Source organism: Montipora capricornis, chromosome 11 (assembly GCF_036669925.1).
Source record: "Montipora capricornis isolate CH-2021 chromosome 11, ASM3666992v2, whole genome shotgun sequence".
In the NCBI taxonomy this organism is placed as follows: domain Eukaryota; kingdom Metazoa; phylum Cnidaria; class Anthozoa; order Scleractinia; family Acroporidae; genus Montipora; species Montipora capricornis.
In genome coordinates this window covers 17190396-17200395 of record NC_090893.1, presented here as the reverse complement: position 1 = coordinate 17200395, position 10000 = coordinate 17190396, and the positions used below count along the sequence as shown (strand labels likewise).

The 10000-nt window shown below is 40.1% G+C and overlaps 1 protein-coding gene across 2 annotated transcripts in view; it reads right to left on the bottom strand.

The window, feature by feature from the left end:
• Nucleotides 1-10000, bottom strand: part of LOC138022850 (uncharacterized) — a 23555-nt gene that overhangs the window by 1352 nt on the left and 12203 nt on the right. For both annotated transcript variants that reach the window (XM_068869835.1, XM_068869836.1), the window contains exons 9-19: nt 8996-9146; nt 8601-8665; nt 8262-8301; nt 7361-7417; nt 6900-6946; nt 6453-6581; nt 5656-5838; nt 5239-5348; nt 4631-4784; nt 4324-4469; nt 1-2374 (exon numbers count right to left, since the gene is read on the bottom strand). The exon at nt 1-2374 is cut by the window's left edge and continues 1352 nt beyond it. In XM_068869835.1, coding sequence (XP_068725936.1) covers nt 955-2374; nt 4324-4469; nt 4631-4784; nt 5239-5348; nt 5656-5838; nt 6453-6581; nt 6900-6946; nt 7361-7417; nt 8262-8301; nt 8601-8665; nt 8996-9146 — 2502 coding nt within the window. In that variant the 3' untranslated portion in view covers nt 1-954. The remainder of the gene's footprint in view (nt 2375-4323; nt 4470-4630; nt 4785-5238; nt 5349-5655; nt 5839-6452; nt 6582-6899; nt 6947-7360; nt 7418-8261; nt 8302-8600; nt 8666-8995; nt 9147-10000) is intronic.

Below are 10000 nucleotides of genomic sequence, written 5' to 3'. Positions count from 1 at the left end.
ACACCTATTTACATTTTACTGAAAGAAAGAACGCTGATGAGCAAGCATATAAAAGTTCCCATTTTACAGAACTGGAGAAGATACTAGGCAGTAGCGTTGAAACATTGTGAATGGTAACTTTGTAATTTGTATTTATTAGACTTGAAATCAGAGTGGAAGCAATCCGTGTATGATCGTCGTTTTGCTTGCAATTTATGAACCTTAAGTAACTACTCTGAAACCAATATGATCGTGATATATCTTGGCAAGAAATACGCCATTTTACAGTTGTTTGCTCAGTGGCCGACCCTATGAATGGCTGCGAGGTTGCCGGTGACCTTGTATTAATACAGACCTCACTGCTTTTATCATGTAAATTGTTTTGTTGTAATTCTAATTAGTCTACATTAACATTACAAAAGCACAAAGGTTTGTATCAAAGCAGGTTCACCGGCAGCCTCGCTTCCATTTTTAGGCCAGGTAACTTAGCTACAAGTGTAAAATGTTCTATTGTTTCTTAATGGAGGGAACATGGTTTTTGGCTGCTTAATCCATTGACACGCCCTAGGATGCCTTCAGTTGACGAGTAAAATCCTCTGGTGTTAGAGTAAAATCAGAAAGTCTCACTCCCGGGGGTCAATGGTTTAAGGTGCAACATGTCATACACTTTCTCTTCTCTTGTATTTCTCAAGGTAAATCCATTCCTACTAGGTTTTTCATCAATGTTCAATGGTCAGAGTACCTGAATCTTTCTTGCGGGATTGTTGCTGGCCCAATTTGGGCACTGTGCAAACAAAGCTTAAATACTGCATGTTTTCGATGGCGTTTAAGACACTTCCGTTGTAAATGCCCTGAATGCTTAGAGGTCATAGCTACGTAGAACGCCTTAAAAAATTAAACCTGAGGCTGTAATGAAGGTTAGCGATGATTCGATTCTTTGAGGACCAGGGCTACAAAGAATGCGCATTCAAACGGTTACAAACTGAGGTCGACCACAATACTTGTCAACTGCCTCTGCAATACAGAGTTGTGTCTTTCCATTGTTATGGCTTGTTCCTGGAGAGGGGATTCGTCCCTTTCATCCTCCATCAGCACTGTTTCACTTTCATATACATGTTTTCTCTGTGATTCATGCGGTGATGTTTTATTCTCGCAAACGTTTTCCTTATCATCAGGTTTGCATTTAGCTTCCCTCGTGTACTGGGAATTCTGTCGCTGTTTCCTTCTCATCGCGTTCTTTCTTCTTAAAGGAGGGGTTCGATCACGTGCGGGCTCTCCATTTCTTTGGCATTCAGTATCTTTGGGAATATTTCTTGGTTGTTGGTAATGAACTGGGGGGCGATCCACATCCATCTTGTTCGTTTGCGTAGTCTCAATATCGGAATTTCCGCTTTCTGTTGTTGTACCAGCATCACCCTGCGAGGATGTCGTTTCTAAATTTTCCTCTTGGAAGGAGTTTGGCTCTACGTTGCATGCTTCTTCGAGGCTCGCATTTTTTTTCTTATCTTCTAAGTACCCGTTTGCATTCATACTTTTTATCGGTGAATCGTTCGAGGTTACAATAGCACGATCGTAAATGTCTTTCTCAATTTCGGGTTCCCTTTTTGCCTTTTTCTTAGGGTGAAAACTCTGTGTTTCCCCGGTTCCTATCCGAACTTCTTGAGCACTTTCTTGCTTCCTGGGGATGTGGTATTGTCTTTCCTTCGGGAGTCTAGCTGGCGTTTTGTAGTGTATTTCATTTAGTTCGCAAACTTTATTTATGGTGGTGAAAGCTTCCTCTTTGTCGGCGTGAATTTCACAGTTTCCATCTGCATCTGAAGCCTTGTTCGCTGCATGTACAGTGTGTCTAGCTTTTACCCATTTATGGTTGTTGAATTCATAGCCGGGTACGTGATAAGCACCACCTTTGCCGCGATCCAACTCCCAGCGTACCTCAGCATACTGAGGTTCGTCCTTGGAAGAACTCTCACTTGCGTACATAACGTTCTTATTCTCCTTGATCCACTTTTCACAGTCACCGTTTCTGGAGACCACATCGATTGTTTGGTTTCTAGTTTCGCAAGGACACATGATGTCAGTCACAGGGTACGAATAATCTGACACTTTTGCCACGCCAACTTGTCGTGTTTGTTCGGTGGGTGGGCTATCTGAAGAATTTACGGATTTCTCAGATCGTTCCTTGGGGCCATAAGCATCTGACCTTTCTACATACTTATAGCGATGTTGAGCAAAGAACTCTTCGGAACACATTCTCTCTATGTTTCTTTCAGAGGGGTGACTATCTTCACCTAACACGTGAGGGGCGTCATTCTCTTGAGAGACAGAAAGATCCGGCGACTCTCCTTCGTTGTGTGTTTTCAACCAAAGCTGCATAATCCAAGCCTTCATTGGTTTCCTTTTAACCAAAAAACAGATTAACACAGTGAGCAGTTTATTCCACTCCAGCCTACTAAACTCTGAACCCATGCTAGCCTCCGAGCTTTTGCCCTGCCCTGACCAAATCGAGCTGTCGAAATGAATCTTCACTTCCTTGATCAGAATTGTATTTCTAGTGTTCATACACATGTGACAAACAAACTAACTTATAGTTCGTTGGCTTCTTAGCAAACTCACAGCCAGTCTTCGAAAATACCAGTGATCATGGTTTTGAATACCCTTAATAAACGCCTTGATCTAAGGTTCCCATTTACTGCAAACTGTAAAGATCCCTTCACCTCGATGAATCTGATTTAATGAATTTTACCATTCGCCAATTTGATGTTAAGGGAACTCTTGACAAGCATCTCAGTCGTATGACGCCGTTACATTTTTCTAAATCGTTGCTAGGCATTTACCGAGCAAAAATAGGAGAATTACTGCTTCAAAGAATGCAAAAGTGTTTAAAAGAGTAAATCAAAACGTGAGAAAAGGGGGATTCAGGACATTATGGTCCTCGGTTTCCATTAAGTTACTTTCCGTAATGTCTCATTATCCTGTAAACAGCCACTGTGAAAATTAGTCGAACTCGTTCAGTCCTGTTTCAATGGTTTCTTACAAGAAGTAACTTCTTACATCGAGTAACTTAGGGGTGCAGGGCTGACGTAGCGGTGAGAGCACTCGCTTTCCACCAATGTGGCCTGGGTTCATTTCCACACTCGAAGGTGTCATATGTGGGTTGGGGATGTTGGTCCTCTACTCTGTTCCGGAAGGTTTTTTCCAGGGTACTTCGGTTTTCCCTTTTCCTCAATACTCACTTAGTGATCTTGGTGTTTCAAGCAATCTGATCGGTTCGCTATCTCGGAGTAATTGAGCATTATTCACTCCCTACGGAGTGAATAATGCTTCATCCAAACAAAACAAAATGGCCGGCGTAAACTCGCCAGCATTTATGAATCGGAAATATTGAGAATACAAGATGATGCTGTGTGCTACAGAAGACAACGAAGGCCACAAAATTTGGCCTAAAAGTTTTCAAAGGTAAGAGAAGAGTTCATACTTTAACCAACCAGTGTTTGACTTCATTTTTCCAGATAATTATTGCTTAAAAATAATAATTAAACAATCTTCACGCCAACAATTTGTTTCACTCGGAGTCATTCTCTCTTGTAGGGCTGGTCGCCCACCAAAACGAATTTCTAAGTGAAATCGATGAATTAAAAACATGTTTAAGAAAGTTCCACATGGTTGCAAGGAATCAAGACGGGTCATTTTACAACAAACTAACGCTCACCTCAATTAGAGCCACCATTTCATGTGGATCCTTTACCAACTGCACTTTCAATTTCCATTTCAAATGAACCTCAAAAACTTTGATCGAACGGTGAAAATGTTTTAACAAGCAGACTTTCGATTTAGATTGCTGATTTAAACGGTGTTAATTGATCATTTTGCTTGTTTGGGACGAGGATTTTAACGAAGGTTATTCAAGTTAGATTTGCCATGTTTGAAGCTTGCGTATACTTTGTACCGCTTGCACGTTTTCTACGCATGAATTGAGATGTCAATTAAATCGACTTTGCATGGATCGTTTTTTCTGCAATTGTTGTTGAGATCACCTCGTGAGTATACACTAAAACAATTACTCTTTTCAATCTCGGTGAAAAGTGGCAGAATATATATTCTACCATCATTCACCTCGATTTCAAAGAATAATTGTTAATTGATTTGATTTGATTTGCGTTAATTTGTTGATTTCACTTTACATTGTCCCCAATTAGTGCTCCACCGCTGGATCGACTCGACACTCCTTTTTTCTTCGTTCTAGGCAATGAGCAATATTTTTATTGTATCTCTGTGGACGGCCTACTGAACATGCAACAACCCAATGACTTTTGAGTAAGAAATGTGATTTTAAGTAAGAAATACCTGCTCGTGAGACAATCGAAAATGGCGAGGAACGGAGGTCTCTGCTTTGAATCGAAAGCCCAACACTGATGCATGAGGATGTAGACCCAATCAGGACAGCATTCAGGTCGGCTGAGTGGACCGCTGTCTCGCTGATAAGGCAGAATCTGTAAGGAAGATGATGGTGCACAAACAGTTAGTTCATGTTGGTGGATCACCGAGTAAAAGTCTTTATCATGGATTGGTAATAATCTTTCTAATACTTGTAAAACTTGGGTGTGCTAGAAAAAAAACTAAGGAGACAGGATTCCGCCATAATAATCTTTACCTCGTCATTGTCAAGCCAGTGATAAGGTCTCGAAGATTGTTGTTCTTCTTGACCATATTGGTAGGATGCATAGAGTTCCCAGGCTAGAATACCAAATGCCCACACATCACTGGCATGCGAGTAATATCCATCCAGGATGACCTCTGGTGCACTCCTGTTCAAAAAAAGGAGTCTTCGGTGTGAATTTTTCTAGCAATAAAATATATGTTCTCTAAGAGGTACACGCGACTTGTTTTGCTTCATCTGAAATCTTTATCATGGGTTCAGGATGATTCTGCGCAACGCTAATTAAAAATGAGAAATGGGCTTTTTGTGTGGCACCTTCAATGAATTTAGATCATAGTGCGATTTTGAAATTTCGGTAATGACAAATGGGATAATTCGAGGATTTAGGGAAAGTCGTTTTGGAACAGAGCGAAAACTTGTGACTGTCACGATCCTTATGTGGCCATGCTTGGCCTCACTTTAAGGAAGGGAGACCTTGTCGAATTAGTGACAGGAGAGAGCATTCCTCATTCGAATATGTTTTTCATCGTTTCCTAAAGCTCTCTTCCCTTGCCATCTCTTAATTTTTTTTCTTTTTTTCTAGGCAGCTCATGATATCTCACCATCTACTGGCATCAAGTGGCATGGCCGTTTGTGCAACACACGATGTACTAGTGACTTCGTAAGCGCTCATTGAAAGACTCTTGGAGCGTCCCAGTCGACCAATTTGAACCTGCAAAGGACAGTTTTCAGTCATTATACGTTGATAAATCTCTACTGAACAATCTGACTAATTTGAGACGACAATCGAACAAGCATCGCCTCCTTCAATTTCTGGCCTGACGAGGTGACGCATTAAAGCTGCCTTAGGAAAGTTAAGTATCCCAAAATAGGTCATATATTCTGACGGTCGGGGGTTCATTTTGATGCTCCAGTTATAGTTCTCTTTTTACGAGGAAATAACACGCATTTTTTAAAATCATTTTGCATTGTTCAATAAAAATTTGTCGTAATGATGAGTTCACAAGTGGTCAACTTACCTGGTTTGGTGATACGACATTGACGTACTCAGCTCGAAGAGCCCCATGCACAATGTGTTTATTGTGAAGGTAATGACACGCAGAAGCCACTTGGGACAAAAACATCTCTATGTTTTCCTTTTTGCATTGTCTTTGAAGAACGTACTCTTTGAGATTTCCATAGGGATAGTTTGGACGTGAGGCCTGACAAACAGATCATCAGTTAGAAAAGAACGGCCTGCCATGGTTTCGGTCTTCGTTAAACTAAGTTTTTTTTTTTTTGTCAGTGAATTTTTTTAGGCTTACAGCTCTATGAATTACTGCCGGCTTACATCCGATAGCTTGTCAACTTGAAGGCCTTTGGAACCGGTCTGTTCAAAAACTTCACGCTGTTTGGCTATGCTGCCTTTGTAATGATATTTGCAAATGGTTAGACTCTCAAGTCTTCTCGCTGGCATAGAGACAATAAACCGTAGACCCCTTTTCACAACCCCTCATTCTTCATAACCCTCTGGGACGTATAAGAATCTATCAAGAGCCATAATGGGATTATGGCTCTTGAATCTAAACACTATACGTAAAGAGTAGGGCGTGGAATCCCCGGTGTTGTGGTCTTTCCTGTGTGGTATATCATTGTTGAGAGGGCAAATGCTCGGAGATGCTAACTACACCAAGCTACTCTAAAATCCGAGGGTAAAGAAAGATATTATTATTATTATTATTATTATTAGTATTATTATTATTATTTTTTTTGATGATAATGATAATGATGATGGTGATATCCACACAGGATATCATCACTAATGTTGAATACTTACTATCCAGCGAAATGAATTGAAGAAGTCTTGTTTCCATATTGGTACAATGTTTGGATGATTGAGACAGCGAAGCTCGGTGGCATGCTGAACATCTTGTTGTGAAAGTCTCTCCCACGTCCATATGGATCCCTAAAGATGTTGAAAGGTTAGACAATAATACGACTATTTTCAATATGCTTGGAATTGTATTCCGGCATGTACATCATTATTGCTCGATCGCTCACGACAGGTTTTAGAAATCACATTACTCTACAGTCATACTACGGTGGTTAGCTTGAGATGCTATTATTAAAGGCATATGCTATCAGTTTCGAAGGTTTTCTTAGGAAATACAGTAAAAACGCGTATATCATTTCAAATATATTGAGGAGATGCTCCTTTTACCCGTTCTTGCCTATCGGTCTTATCTCCATAAGAAGGGATAAAGAGAATAAAAATACTTCTTACTTGATTTTCTGCGATAAAATAATCTGCCACGAGGTCATCATAAATATCTGGGGAAAAAAGCAAGGAGCTAATTAGTTGAACCATTATTTCTATTTCACGACACATTTTATTAGGGTTTGACAGATTATGGCATAAAAGGTCTAATCGGTATGGCATGAGAAGGAGTAGAACACGACTAACTGAGCGTAACTTTGGAGTGTTTTCTAATACAGCCTTGTAATGGTTCACACTACTCTTATGTAGAGGTTGCAAAGTGTTCACCATTGAAAGCCCTAACTTAAAAGTCATGCAGAAGGTTGTTTTCCTCTAAGGAACAACTTGCGTGACAGCTGTGACAACGCCCAGTAGTGTTATTATGAAGCTGTATTTGACAAGTATAGAATTTTAAGTGCGTTGTAAATAGCTTATCTCGACACTGCCAGGGATTTGTCCCAAAATTTCCACTAATCTACACGTATTACCAGACTGCATGTTATCATCCTTTTCCGTTGAATCTAAGTTAACTTCCTTGAGAATATCTGTGGGTAAAGATTAATAAAACTAAAAAAATCAACGAGGGGACATGCGAGAATTCAAACTAAGGTGTTGGTAAAGGTATCTGGGTATAAAAAGGAACGTCTTTGAGGAAAACGTCTTTGAGTTATATATTCCCAGTTCGTAATCAATATTCATGAATAAAGAACGGGAGCGTATGCTTTTCAATGCGTGTTTGAGGAAGGGGGGGGAGGGGGGGGGGGGGGGAGGCAGTGCGACCTAATGGTTAGGGCGCTTGCCTTGAGATCCGGGGGATCCCGGGTTCAAGACCCGCTTTGACCATTTGTTGAATTGATCCTGGTAGCCCATGGTTTAGTTTCTCGGCTGCAATTGTAAATAGCCAATTGGTTTGCCACCGGCCAATTGGGATTCTTAAGTTGTTTCTGTTCGTTTTAGTCGATCTGAAAAGCCCCTTAGGGGGTCGGTCAATTAGTGTGTATTTTTGTATGTATGTATGTATGTAATAGGAGAGTTGAAACGAATGGCAACTTAGGAGGAGGTTAATTATAGGTCTAGTTCACAAAGAATTTGTTTTGTTGGTACGTGCGTTCGTCGCCTCGTTTTGAAGAAACCTGCAATTGAGTCGGTTCCCACATGAGCTGATATTGCTTTCCTGTTTATGGCTTGTGGCGAAGAATTAGAGATCAAAACCTCTTCAAGAAGAGTTACAAATAGTTGATTCTAAATTTAATCGAAAATTTGCCACCACGAAGGGAACAGTCAAGGTCTCGGAGGTCATTTAAGATAGGCCCCCAAGACACTTGTTGTTTGACAAAATTGAGGGGCGAATCTAATTGCTTTCATTCTGGACATAAGTGAGGCACTTACCAGCAATTGTACTGTACACAGCCTCGCCATCCGAAGCGACCTATGTGTGGCAAAAAGTAATGAATCAGCACTCGGAAAATCAGTACTGTGAATAATCATTGCATGCTGGAGGGACTCCACGAATTGTGATTACCCTTTCTGCCAGATGTGTCATTATTTTTGAGAACTGCTTTTGAAGAACAGAGTAATGTCAGAAATTCCCAGCTGACAAACGTATATTTGTGTTATTTTCTTTTACCGAATACGCAAAATTAAAGTCTTTTTTTTTAACTGTTAAAAAAGGTGCGATCATTAAAGAATCCAATTTAATGAAACAAGACAATAACACGAGAAACTTACATGGCTTCCACCGGCTTTAATGTCAACCTCCAAAGGTGGTGGACCAGGTCGTGGTTTTCCCTTGTCTAAACAAAGGAAATAAAGAAGCAAAGCCCAAATAAATAGAGAATCGTGGATTTTTTTATGGAGGGCAAATGGAAATGATTGTTAACAGCGACAGTGCGGTCCAACTGCCATTTTAGGCATGCGCACATATAACCAAGGTTGCGGCAGTTATGGACAGTTGTTTCTTCCTTGTTGGGCCACATCAGAGTGGCATGGCTGTCAAACTCTCTTCCACTCGTAAAGGTGTTCAGGAATTTTTCATTGTTTTAGTGTGCTTAATGCTTCCTTGTGTTTTCCCCAGGCGGAAAAGCACAGATATTCAGAAAAGCAATCTGTTAATCTTCAATTACCTGAGTTGTGGATAATTTGGTCAAGCTGATTCATGATGTCAGTAAATCTGGGTCTGTGTGCGCATTCCCATTTGCAGCACTTCTTTATCAGCTCATACTCTCTGTTTTCGAGGCAACTCTCCTGGGGTACGATTTCTTTAAGGTCTATAATCTTGTAAAAAAAAAAAAAGACGGTGAAAGCTTGAGTTAGCAGCTATCCCGTGCAAGCAACGAAAAATGTCATCCAGGAGTTGTCCGTCCTTGGTCCCTTGAAACATATAAGGACAGCAACACCGATTATACGATTTCGTGGAAAATTCTTTGTCACGCCTCGCACTATACAAACGCGACAAAACGTTGTAATTTATGCATAGCTGAAAAATATTACATCATATGCCAGCCGCAAACAGCAACACTGAATAAGCGCAACGAGTTGATTAGTAAATGTAGACACAATGAGAAATTCCTATTGAAGAACGTTAAGTAAATAGGAGCGTGCAACACGAACAGCCATGTATGACTCAAAAGCGGTAAACTTCAACGAATAAAGTCACTCTTGGTTACACACTGATGAGTGCAGGACAAACTAAACGTCCTGTACGAAACAGATCTGTCTGGAAACCAGAGGCTAAAGTATGATTGTATCCTAATTATTCAATCATTTATAATTGCCCTACCGCATGGTATAGAGCACTCTTAGTACAGCAAATACAAGCTTATATATACATTACGTGTATATATATATATATATATATATATAACTAACTGCAGACAGTACTGTTTCGGCCTTCTGGGCCTCATCAGTGCAATGCTGATGTCTGGGTTGGAGGTTAAGCTTACAAAGCCACCCCAAATGTCCCACACATGTGGTACATCTAAGCCATGCCAGAGTGCTCAAACTATATATATATATAGGTGTTTGTCCCCCCATTATATATATATATATATATATATATATATATATATATATATATATATATATATATATATATATATATATATATATCTAACTGGATTTGTCAAAAG